The sequence below is a fragment of the Ptychodera flava genome, chromosome 8 (assembly GCF_041260155.1).
Source record: "Ptychodera flava strain L36383 chromosome 8, AS_Pfla_20210202, whole genome shotgun sequence".
Classification (NCBI taxonomy): Eukaryota; Metazoa; Hemichordata; class Enteropneusta; family Ptychoderidae; genus Ptychodera; species Ptychodera flava.
The window spans coordinates 41549281-41562629 of NC_091935.1; the positions used below are offsets into that span (position 1 = coordinate 41549281).

General features: G+C 33.4%; 1 protein-coding gene across 1 annotated transcript in view; it reads right to left on the reverse strand.

The window, feature by feature from the left end:
• Positions 1-565: 565 nt before the first annotated feature.
• The window catches only part of LOC139139375 (zinc finger protein GLIS3-like), a 116693-nt gene continuing 103909 nt past the window's right edge, over positions 566-13349 (reverse strand). The window contains exons 8-10 of the mRNA XM_070708276.1: positions 10270-10454; positions 7176-7484; positions 566-6514 (exon numbers count right to left, since the gene is read on the reverse strand). Coding sequence (XP_070564377.1) covers positions 6402-6514; positions 7176-7484; positions 10270-10454 — 607 coding nt within the window. The 3' untranslated portion in view covers positions 566-6401. The remainder of the gene's footprint in view (positions 6515-7175; positions 7485-10269; positions 10455-13349) is intronic.

The window sequence follows — 13349 nt, forward strand, 5'->3', positions numbered from 1 at the left end:
GTGTTATGTAGAGAATAACTATTTTTGACACGTGTTGATGAAGACGGTGGAAATCTTTGATAGCTCAATTCAGGATGGCCCTATAAAAATGTCAAATATAATTACAAAAATACAATGATTTGAATATCTCACATTAAGATCATCCCTGAGAACATGTCAATCAATGCCTATGAAACGAGTAGTTTTGTGAGAAAAAAAATTTTGGACCAAAAAGGGTAAAAACTGCCCCAAAAATACAAAATTGCAGATTTCATCATAATTTCAATATATAAACTTACTCGATAAGCTCCATGTTGCTGACAGCAGAGCTAAAAATAGAGAAGACACACATAATGACATACATAATTTACATATGGGTATGTATATACAGAGAGACAACAGACACTGGATAGCTACCCCACTAGCTTCTTTTGCCAAATATAAATATTGTAATTGGACGTTAAAACCTGGAAAAAGGTCAGCCATATATATATACACGGCTCACGTGAAATCTATCCTATGTAACATTCATGCTGTATTTTATTTACTAGAAGTTTGAACATATCACACTTATGACATCAAATGCTGAGACATAAATCAGCTATTTATTTATACATATAGAATTAAAGATAGTCATATAAAGTTCAATTATACGGGATGGAGCATGACAAAAGTCATTACATTTCCTGTATTAGACCAATAAGGACCTGTGTGTACAATTCTATAGTACATAACTACTTTGAAATGAATGAGGCGTAAACTGAATCTATACACAACTTCTAAAATAAAGAAATATGTATGTGTCAATAAATAAGGTGACAAAATGAAAGCACAATGTGAAAACAAGCAAGTTCCATGTACTAGCTACAATAGTTGCAAATCTGACATTGACCTTTGAATCAATCATTATTGCAAACATCATTACAATCCATGTACACACAGTCACATCAAAAATCACTGAAATAGTTATCATGTACAAGCCATGGGTTGGTTCTGTAATTTACAAATTGCTAGACAAGCTGTTTGAAATGATTTAGTTTTAAACAGCTACTATAACAACTGTGTCATGCATACTGACATCTGAAATCATGAAAACTGGTTAAAATACTTTTATCTTTTGTTGAATCAATGTATAATAAATGAACAGATGCTTGTAAATTCAAGGAATACCACTTGTATTTTAGTCTTGTATCACATCTACACTTATAATTTTGATTCAGGCACAGTTGAGAAAATCCTTTTGCAAATTTGAAGTCATGACATAAAATTTTGAAATACTATTGTGTACATTTGTCATCACCGGTGTCTTTTCCCTATTTGGGTGATACAATCTGGGAGAATTAACACATCTCTTTGAAATATTGAATTTTATGCAGAACTGGTAAGTAAAGCAAAAAATATGTGTTTTCTTTCAAACTTTATTGAGAACACTTTGACATCACATAGTATACTCTTTGACATCAGAGAGTACTCTTTGACATCACAGAGTAGACAGTGCCATCACAGAGGACATTTTGATATCACAGAGGATAAAGTAATATCACACAGTGCTCTTTGACATTACAGACTACACTGAGGTATCACAGAGTACACAATGAGGTCACATAGGGCACTGTGACATCACAGAGTACACCGTGACATCACAAAGTACAGTTCCATCATAGAGGACACTGAGCCATCACACAGGACACTTTGATATCACAGAGTACGTACACGATGACATCACTAAGTACACTGTGACATCATATTGTACACTATGACATCACAGAGTACACTTTGATATCACAGAGTAGGAACACTGAGACATCACAGAGTATACTGTGACATCACAGGGTACATAGACAGTGACATCGTAGAGTACACCATGACATCACAGAGTACACTTTGAGACCACAGAATACACTATGACATCACAGAGGACACTGAAACCATAGAAGACACTGATATCACAGTGTACACTATGATTATAGCAGAGGACACTGTGACATAGCTATGTAAAAATTACAGTATGTAAATTACACAGCTCAGAGTTGAGCTGCATAGAACCAAAATCAAGCCAAAAATAACACATGAACATCATAAACTTTTAGTTGTAGTTTTATGAGGCTGTATGATATGAAGTGTAAGTAGTTGTACGTGATGGTATGTCAACGATATTTCAAGTATTTAGACAAGAGGGTTTGCAAAGGCACCCTTAAGACAATGTTCTAATGCACTCCATTCATGACATGATAAGGTTCAAAGGTCAACCATTTCCTATCACTGTGTAACTTTCAAATACAAGATCACTCACAACTGTGTTAATGAACTCTCTTTTGTTTCTTTCTATGACATTATTCAAGACAACAAGAAAATCAATGAATGAATGAAGATGGAATTGGAACTTTTGAAGCTTATTGATCAGAAACTGTTGTTTTTCATGAAATATTTGATAGTATTAATCCAAGCAGTTCTTTCAAAATGATAGAACAAATTCATCATCTTCCTTGGATACAGTATTGTAAAAGTCCTGCTTTATGCAAGACTTATTTGTGACAATGACATCACTCATTTTTCAACATTGTGAAACTAATTATACAAATGAATGTCAGACAAAAGAAATGATATAGTGGAGATACCCTGTAACAATATTTATAGAACTACAAAATGTGGAAAACACTGGTGAAGTTAAAATTGAGAACTACCTACACAGGTCCTTAATATAACCTTGGAATAAAACTCTGAGAACACTTTATAATACCGCTGTGAGAAGGCAAAAACCATCAGTCTAGACTATATTGCTACTAAGGTGTCACACTGAATCTCAACCCTTTTACTCCATGCAATCAGATTTCCAGATATCTCATTCCCTGCAAGCACTTGGCCATTTCATAACATGCATCCAAAGCCATTGCCCCTGTTGGTTATATTATGGATGTATTAACAAACATATACTACAAATTTTAAGGAGCAACATTTGAGCAGCAATTACAATATGGATTTGAAATGCAACCATCATAATCAACAGATGGAGTAAGGTTTGGTGCAAGGAGTGAATCGCTGGAACAAGCTACTCTGTAAATTTACCTCAGTGGATTTAATAGGCAAGGATCTTCCATGCATCTATGGCACTGAAAGCAAACTTTTAAGATGTTTGTCTAAATCTAATATTTACTAAACATCATCATTTGGATTGATTGAAATTGGACTAAAGAATTTATTTGCTTTGAAAACAAAATTGGTAAACTGTCTTCATGATAACACAGACTGCAAAAAAACAAAACACTTTTGTTTGCAAATTGTGATAACATTTCACATATATCCTTCATACACACATTCTAATTTGAACAAAGGTTTGATAAAATATTAAGTGCTAGAGATCAGTCCTTTCACAAAGGGTACAAAACTTTGAAAATCATGGTTTTTGAGATGCCTTGTTCCTTCCAGGTGTTGCTCAGTTTCCATCCTTGGTCTTTTGTGGTCTCATCACACACACACACACACACACACACACACACACACACACACACACACACACACACACACACACACACAGAGCGTTGTTCTGAAATAATCTAAGTCTAAACTGACATTGACCTAATTGGCTCTCAGAAGTAAATAATGATATCAGTGGGTTATTAAAGTGTACCAGTTGCTGTCAGCCATTGTTGTAACCATGGTAATTCAAATGGTAGAATGGTAAAGGTTGGCTTAACATGACCATCCATTAAATCAACATGACAGCTAAGTTTTCTTGGATGCAATAAAGTTGGTCTCCCGGGAAGTTTACAACTGACCATGAAAATGTCACTTGAGCTGGTGAACCTACAAAGTACAGGAGACTTTTCAAACAAGAAACAAACAAATGTGCAATGGACTCTAACAACTGATACAGTTTACATGAATAACATGTACACCACTGATAGTCCTTGAATCAATCATATTGTTATACCATAGACAGTATACTTTCTCTACTGTCGATCATTCTTTTACATCACCCACTCCACACTTGTGATTAGTCCCATCTCCTTTCTTTCAATTCCATTGTTAAATCTTTGCTTGGCAAAAAAAGGCATGACAGGGTTCTTGGTAAAGTGAAGATTGCACTGGATAAATTTTATAAGATCCACAGTGACAGTTCATGAAAGTTGCAGTGTGAACACCTTGTAGCAATATTTAGCTTGTGACTTGGTAATCGACTTGTTTAGATTCTTTTCAAGTATTTCAGTTTCAATTGACTCTCTACCAGCAGCACTGTGCATTATTCAAATTCTAGCAGACTTTCCCCATGGGATTCTGATTAAATATATTTATATTAAAACAAGTTAGAATGAAATATTAAACAGAAATAAGCAAATGCAAACAAGAAATGACTATTTTTGTCTATTTCAAATTTCATAAAGCCGAAGGCATTGAATGCTCCAAAATATACTATTATAGCACAAAGTCAACTTTAGGTTACAAAATATAGCTATGACATCTTTCATATATATCTTGCCTGTACTTTTGTTGAGGCTATTCGTTGTCATGGCACTCTGTTGGCATGACAACCAATGTTATGTATTTGTTGTGAAACATCTACAGCAAAGCATGTCCCTTACTCTCTTGTTCACATATATACGTTTTGACAGCTTCTTGGAAATAAAACACACTAGTTACAAAATACAAAAACTTAGAATATTTGTTACATTGCAATAAAAGAATGCATGCAAGAGATGAAGGAAAGATATAAATTTGACAATGACAGACAGAATAAGTGTAAAAATACAAAAGCGATCACAAACATTTATCTGAAGAAATACAATGAAAGCATTAGTTGAAATACAGAGGATAGATGCAACTTCATAGATTCTTGATCAATCGCATTTTGTAAAGTTTTCTTCGATTGATTGTGTCATTACCCATTCCATTTAACACCATCTTTAACCATGATTACTTAATTGGATTCTATTATCGTTTGTAATTCATTTAGCATTTCAATTCACCTAAGTCCTCTTCACGATGATTGACTCTGCTTTGTTTTACACACAGATCAATCACTTCACACTTATCAACTAAAAGATAAGTCACATATGGGCACTCTCCACGATCCCCCTCTTGTGGAGAGCGCCCTCAAGTGTCAACTTCTTTGGTCTGAAGAATTCTTTCTTGGTTAAAAATTTGTGAGTGTGTTAGAAGCACATTATGTTGCTTGCTTCACACTTCACAGATCAGACTTACTTATACTTAAAATTAAAGCTAACTAGTATTTTAAAAAACAAGACCAGTTGGTGCATACATAGGACTGGCCTAACTCTGTATACCAGGTACTCTCTTTATAATGTTATTGGACGAAATACTGTATATGAATAACAGGGACGGATGGAGGACAACTGGCTCCATGCCATGTTGTTGTCCCATTTCATTGTGTGCTGAAGAAAAAAATCCTAGATAAATACGTACGCACAAATTTCTAAATCAGTTGAGCTTGATAAAATGAGGCATGAATTAGCAACATTGCTAACACCTACAGTTTTAATATTATTTAAATATTTAACACAATATTTGGCACTTTTATGGTGTAAATTACGACCTACTGCTCTAACTGACTATATGTCTAATCATCCAAGTAAACTATCTATGCTACTTTGATATCTAGCATTTAAATGATTATTGCACAAACAAGTTATTGTGGGAAAGTGATGAAGATAACAAATCTAGCAGTCTGATAAGATAAAGCCAGGATGTACTTATATCTGGTCAAGATAAATACACCATCCACTTTTTATTTTGAACGAGTCAGATGTTAGTGTGTTGGTTAATTAATGCCTCAAGTATTAAGTGAGGGCTGAACAAACCTAACGTCAAACATACAGTAATATGCTATACTATCAAATTCTTACTTTGTTCTGTAATGTCATGGATCTCAACTGTAAATCACATAAAAAGTTGTCATGAATTCTCTACATCAAATCAAAGACAGTTACAAATACATCACTGCACATGGAAACTTGTAATACTGGTTAAAATTTCTCTGAGTCAATGAATGACAAATCAAATATTTCGCATAACAGCTGCAATAAGGCAAAACAGAAAAACCAAGCAAATACTTTGGTTCTTAGATTTTGTCTCTCACAATATTAAGTACTGCTCATACATCCTTGATAAAAATTCTATATTCTGATATGCAAACAAGATAATATAGCTTTCATGTTAATTGGTCAGCTAGCATTTTAGAATCATTTAACATATTTCTTATATTTCATAAATTTGAAACATATTGTGTTATATCAAATATAATATCTATCATTCAAAAATCATATGTTAATCTCTATCTTCCGTACATATTTCCTACATGATAATTCTTGTTTAGATCCAATCTTGGTTGACAACAGCATTTTGTGTCATTAATAATTGACCATCATTGAGTGAATGCTTTAACGATTATTTTGATGTTGTGATTGTCAATCAGCATAGATAGCTGATAACTGACTTGGACAGCGATCAACAGCATTCATTTGTAACATTTCATTGCTATCCAGTCGGCCATAATCACTAGGTGTGTTTGGTAAGTCAACTGCAATAAAAACATAAACAATTTATTATTTCTTAGTTGAATAACACATTATGCTGTCATTGTCCTAAGGCTTTTGACTTGAGTTTCTCTAGTTGTAAGATCTTGTTGCCACAAAATATTGCAGCTCATTATTTGAAAAGGTCAAGGATTTGTACTTTTATGAAAATCACACCAGTTATCACTGTGTAGAGACATTTTACAGCCCAAAACAATGAGTAACCACTGAAACTAATTGTTTTAAAGATTTCACTATTCCACTTGATCTTATAAAATCGAAGTTTTTAAAAATGTTAGCAACCGGTTGAACGTCATAAAACACTGTCAAGTTACAAAACAATTTGTAAGAAATCTGCAAAAGCAGGAAACTTCTTGCAATAGTACGACTTCAGCATACCATGCTAAGTTATATTACAAGTAAACATTTTCCCATGAGTACCCTTTCTGTCTAGGTTTTGTAGAAGGTGTCTTTAGACGAGCTGTCTAGGTTTTGTAGGTAGATAAGCAGTCTAGGTTTTGTAGAAGGTGTCTTTAGATGAGCTGTCTATGTTTAATACAAGGTGCTTTAGATAAGTAAGCTACTAATATATTGACCATAGCCATAGTCTTCTACAGGCCAGCCATTATTATGTAGTCATTTATCTCAATGTTGTTATTAACTTACCCCTGTCTGTCAATGAGTGAGCTGATAAAGCTCTTTCAATGGTTAGAGATCTTGCTGACAAAACTCTTTCCACTTTTTCAAGTGTGTCATACGGCACCGTTGGAGATAGAGTTTCTTCAAATGTTGGTATGTTGGCAAACTGTCGAGGGCTGGGATGTCTCATGCTTTGATGAAGCATGACATTGTTAGATCTTTGGATCAACTGATTATTTTGATGTACATTGATAGAATGATACATTGACTGTTGATCCGGGTTGCCTTGGTGACCAGACTGTTCCATTGGTGCTGATGGTGGTGACATGACAAGACCTAATGGCAAGAATACATTATTTTGAAATATTAGGCAAGAACCATACAGCAAACTTACCATAAACAACAATATTTGAATTTTGTCAACCAGTCTTGAATAATCACACTAAAATATTAGATAGACACATAGACAGTAATATGACATAAGTTATAAGCTGTCATGTGCATACACAGCAGCTAAAAATACAAAGATGTTGCAAACATGTAATACTTGTGCTATTATATATATATACATTATATATATATATATATATATATATATATATATATATATATATATATATATAATATATATATATAATATATATAATATATATATATATATATATATATATATATATATATATATATATATATATATATATATATATATATATATATATATATATATATATATATGATTTAATGAGAACTGAACCTAGATTCTTAAATCTAATGCCAAAACTTGAATGAAGCAATTACATCACAGACTGCATGTAACTAATCTATACATATTTTCACAAGATATGACACAAAATAAATTACAACAAATACAGGGAAGATCAAGCCTCATGCAATATGTCATATGTACAGCTTACTGAATTTTACTGACTCTTTCCAATCTTTACTGATATACCGTATTAAATGATTTGTTTCCTACTCAGTGACATACAAATTCTCAGTACTTGTTATTGGATTGAACATAAATTTATTGGACGTCATGATCAGTTGAAATTGTTAATGCTCTGTATGAATAGATGGGTTAAAATAGCAGACACAAAACAACTCTCCGACAAACATTTTAAGGAAGACCTAATCAAACAATGAAATCTGACCATAAATTTCCCTATGAAATTTTTAAGTTTTCTGTGTCACAGGAAACATTACAGTCTGAGCCAAGTCTTTACATACTGACAACTCAAATATGATGACTGCCCTCTAGAGTTGTAAATCAAATTTACCATTATGTCAAAACAGCAATATTGAAACCATCTGCACATAGGTTATAAACTGTATAACAAGCCTAGGGCTTTGACCTTTAGAAACAAACAACTTGTTTTTCTGACTATTTGATATGATACATCAAGGGCCAACAGATGTTTGTGATCCTTCAGCAACCCAACAAACACAAACTTATAAATTAATTGATCTTCCTATACATGTCACATGACTGGGCAGAGCCATGCACAGAGTTTAAAATAGGTCATCTGATTCATTTTTTAGTGTCTGACTGGAGGAACAGGAAATAGCTATTGTGATACCATCTTGTAGCAGTCTGACAATTGACCCCGAGGTCAAACAGGATAGGGTCTTCTACTATAGATTAATAGGCTTTTTGACATCCTTCTGACCTTGATCTAAAACTTACATATAAACTCTTAACTCTTGGTTAATCTGGACAATGCTGATGGCTATGTGGAGAACTTTACACAAATATTTTCTGCCTCTACAGATGTCTATACGAATCACTTCATCATCGAAGTTACAAGTTTTGGAACAAACTGGAAAAGTTTGGCCTGTGACTTCAAGACAACTATGAAACAACAGTAACTATCTATTCTATGTTGTTTCAAGATCCTTGATTTCACTTTGCTGAACTCTAGGGTTGCTTGTTGTCTGTGTAGACTATTACTCTTCAGCACATAAATAATTTGTAATCTTTTATTTCAAATGTGTTCTCTACCTTTCAATGCAAAAACATTAAATGTGTACTACACACAATTTCAGATAGTGTTCACATTTCAGATACTGCAAAATTTAAGTTCTTTTCCAGTTGGTTCCTGTACATAAGATGTGATAGATATGATATGTACGCGGCTGAAAATGAAAATGTTAGACCAAGTATCATCTATGGTATCCAATTTGGCTTTTTACTGCATAAATACACTATAATACATTTATATGCTTATTCCATCCCAGCATTCATATATTGCAGAAACATTTGCTATAGATTAAGCGTTTCTAAAGTAAACAGTAAAATTACTAGCTATACCCTTACTAAAAAGAAGTTGCTAACTGGAAGTACACCCTCAGGCGCCATAGTGTGATTGAGGTGCATAATTTCATGGTTTGTTGGATATGCAAAGTATCAATGAAACAGCAAAACAGCAATCCCACTCCTAAGATCTTAAAAACATGAGATCCTGAGATTAAAATCATTAATATCAAGTGTTTTTCCAGGCCTTGTCTTATTACTGCTTATTTACAAGACATGGCTAAAACACAAAGCCCTAAGTATGAGTAAACTTTTCACTTTTGCCCTTTTAAGAGTATAACAACACACTAGGTGCGGAAAGCAGTGATCTCTATGAATGAGTTATACTGCACCTTATCGAACAACCATAAGGGGAATCTTGGAAAATCACTGACAAATTAGCACTGAGATATTGTTGTGTACTTGAGACCATCAAGTAGAATTACAAGCTGATGACATTCAAATTCACAGTAATACATTGCCCTAAAAAGCACAGACCTGGCAACACACTGACATTCATATTCCTATCTATCAAAATAGGTATGCCTATCCTTCTTGTTCAATAATGTTTCAATAGTTGAAATTATATTTTTCAATAATTAATCAGTAATGGGTGGCATGTATAAATTGTAATAAGTTAACCATTTCTTGATGGCTGTCTTTATAGAGTCCCAATCAAATGGAGACATTGGCTCTAGTCAATACTTAGTCTAGCTGTGATTCATTTTGACTGAAACTGACTGTCACTTGACTTTTGACAGTTGAATGAAACTGTCAGATGATATCATTTGTTTCTGATATAACAACACTGAGTTGGTAACAAAACCTTACCTTGGCCCTGAACAGACGTTGGAGGCAATGAAGTCTGAGAAGTCACCACTGATGATACAGCAGGGGATCTTACTTTCATCCCGATGCTAAGCGGTACTTGTGGCTGTCTCCTTGGCAACAGAGTAGGCGGATAGGAACGTCTGGTTGGGCTTACTTGATGGCTGTTGGTCCCATAGTTTCCACTTCTGTCAATCAAACAGACATGTTTCTTACAAAAGTCAAACTGAATTGAACACTGACACTGATCCAGTAACTTTCCATCATTAGAGTGTGAAAATACTGAATTAAAATTCTCATGAAAATAAAGTATTCAACAGCATCTTCAGAATTAGTTGAGATTATCTTCAACTTTGAAAGTCTGTAAGGTCTGGGTCTCACTTATGATAGATGTCTTTTGCTAGATTTTTGTTGTTAATGTCATAAATGTGCAATGCAAATTACAAAAACCTTTATTGATCACTTTATGTTGGTGCATATAAGTGTATGAATCACTGTTGAAGAAATGTCTGTCTTAAAGATCTTTCCACACATACATATTGCACATACAGACAAACATATACACAGAAATCCATTAAAAAATCCACATTCTCCTTCAATGAAAATCTGTCATATTGTTGAACTCTTTCTCAGTATCAAATGCAAACATAAATATTCACGTCTGAGTACACAAAATTCAAACTATTTTCCTTCCCTTAATACCAAGTATTCAAGTGTAACTTCTGTTTGTTTAATTCCCTCATGATGAAATATAACCCTGGTGTTCAAATTTGTCATCAAACAAACATCACCTTGTTCACTTGTCATTATATGCTTTTTGTAATGTCATGTAGTTTGGAGTTTCACTCACTGATCTATCATGGCTACCATAATTTCAAAATAAAACTGGTTCACAATGAGAAATGTTAGAATTCAAATCAGATTCCTTGTTAATACATGCATCTAATGACTTTTTACAAAACTTAATTGTTGCCATGGAAACTGCAAACTGCCTTTAATGAATGGTTGATGAGGTTTCTAGCTGTGAAGACAACATTTGGCTCAGGCTTGATAATTGTAACCAAGGTGACGATAGAAAGCAGAGGTAGACATGAATGGAATGACAGGAATTAGGTTGATTTTCTCATTCAGGTCAAGGGTCATCAACACAATGCTTACACAACTCACATAACATACACTTATTCAAATTTCACTTGTAACTTAAAATCACATTGACTGGTCAGGAATTCAAGTCAACCACTTTTTCCATTTTCTCTCATAAAATTTGATGATGTCCAGTCCACTTGTATGTTTACAATGATATTTGCAATGTAGTTTACAATGTCTGCCACAGCTTGACCCATTCCATTAACTATAGGTTTCAGGCAATCTATCATTACATCCAAATATGCTTTCAATTTTTCCATTCTCTCTGCTGTTTTGAATTTACACTAAATGCTTAAATAACCTTAGTACACTACCTCATATCCTATCATATATATCAATGCACCAATATCAATAATTAATTATGAAATTTGCAAATTTTCCTCTTATTTTAGTGGATAATACTTTCAGGTTGAAAATCAAAATCCATGACACTTTGTTGACAATGGAGACAATCTCTGCTTTTTCTTCAGCTTACATTTATTTGTATTCTTCAAAAGCTGCTGATCTATGCTGACGGCATTCAAGAGTTTCTCATGAAGACATCTTCATGAAAGTAAATGTTTTTGTGGTCATATCACCTTTGAGTTCAACACATGATAGCTTGTTCAGAATGTAGACAGTCACACAAGTAGTGTGGGTTTCTGCAGGTATTCAAAATCACCACATTGCAAGACCATGATAGACAGTTATTCTTCAGAAAATGTTACATGTGACTTAATGCCATACTAATTTCTGATCAGAGGGTAACAGAGAACTCTTGAACATCAACAATTTCAATGACAGCCAAATGTATGCATACATGCAGATACAGCTTTATGTCTATACGACAAATGACATAATGGCTAAACCAAACTAGATCAATATATTTGTCAATTCTGCCACTTATATATTCTAAAACAGAGCCATAAATAGTAGTCCAAATATCTCCTAATCTATCCTATTTGAGACTAGTTTTATCAAGTGATGAGTTTTGATGTTTTTCAGATGGTATACTAATTAACATATGAAGATATCAGATATTGCTACAACAATGTTGAGTAGACAGCTGAGAAATACGGTGATGACATAGTTAATCATTAATGTCTTTAAGGGTTAAAAAGTATCCAAACATGAAGTTTTATCAATACAGTAACCTATTCACCACATGTCAAAGTGAATTCATTATCGTCATTTGTGACACAAATTACAAATATTTTAGTGATCAATGTTTCATCAGTCTTTGATTTTGACATCACTGTGACTCAGATGCATTATATAAAATTCTTTCATCACTTGTCTATAATTTTACCTCTACAGCACTTGTCTATGACTTGTACAACTATGGCACTTGTCTATGATTTGTACAATAATTGCTCTTTTTAATAAGGTATATCTATCCAGTCTTAGATAACTCCCTTACTTGAAAGCCAGATATTTAAAGTCACTAATATTGGCATATTAGATTAGCCATTCAGGTATGGCTTTTATTATTTTCTCTTATGAATTTTCAGAATGTCACCTATCATGTAGGTGTTCAAACACATTAAAACATTTTGACCAGCAGGGATCACAGATTTCTGACCATGCCAAACAACCATTTGGTTGTGTTTGACTGTACATCCTTTTTGAAGCCAAGACAAACTTTTGTTGACATTTTCATGATAACTTTGACATCAATATCATGAAATATAATCCTGCACACAGCAAAAACTTTTGGTTTTTCATCGAATAGTGGTGCGGAAACAGAATAAAAGGTTGATTTTCATGTAGTTATACAAGATTAGTAACCATTTTTATTCAACACAGTTGATAACTTAGATCATTCAGAACAATAAGCCAGGAAGAACATACTTGATAAAATCTATTGCTGACATCATTGGTAAGTGAAATGTGAGACATCACTATTTTATGTGTTCCAATAATGAACTTGGCTTGTGAACTGAAAAAGCAGTATATAT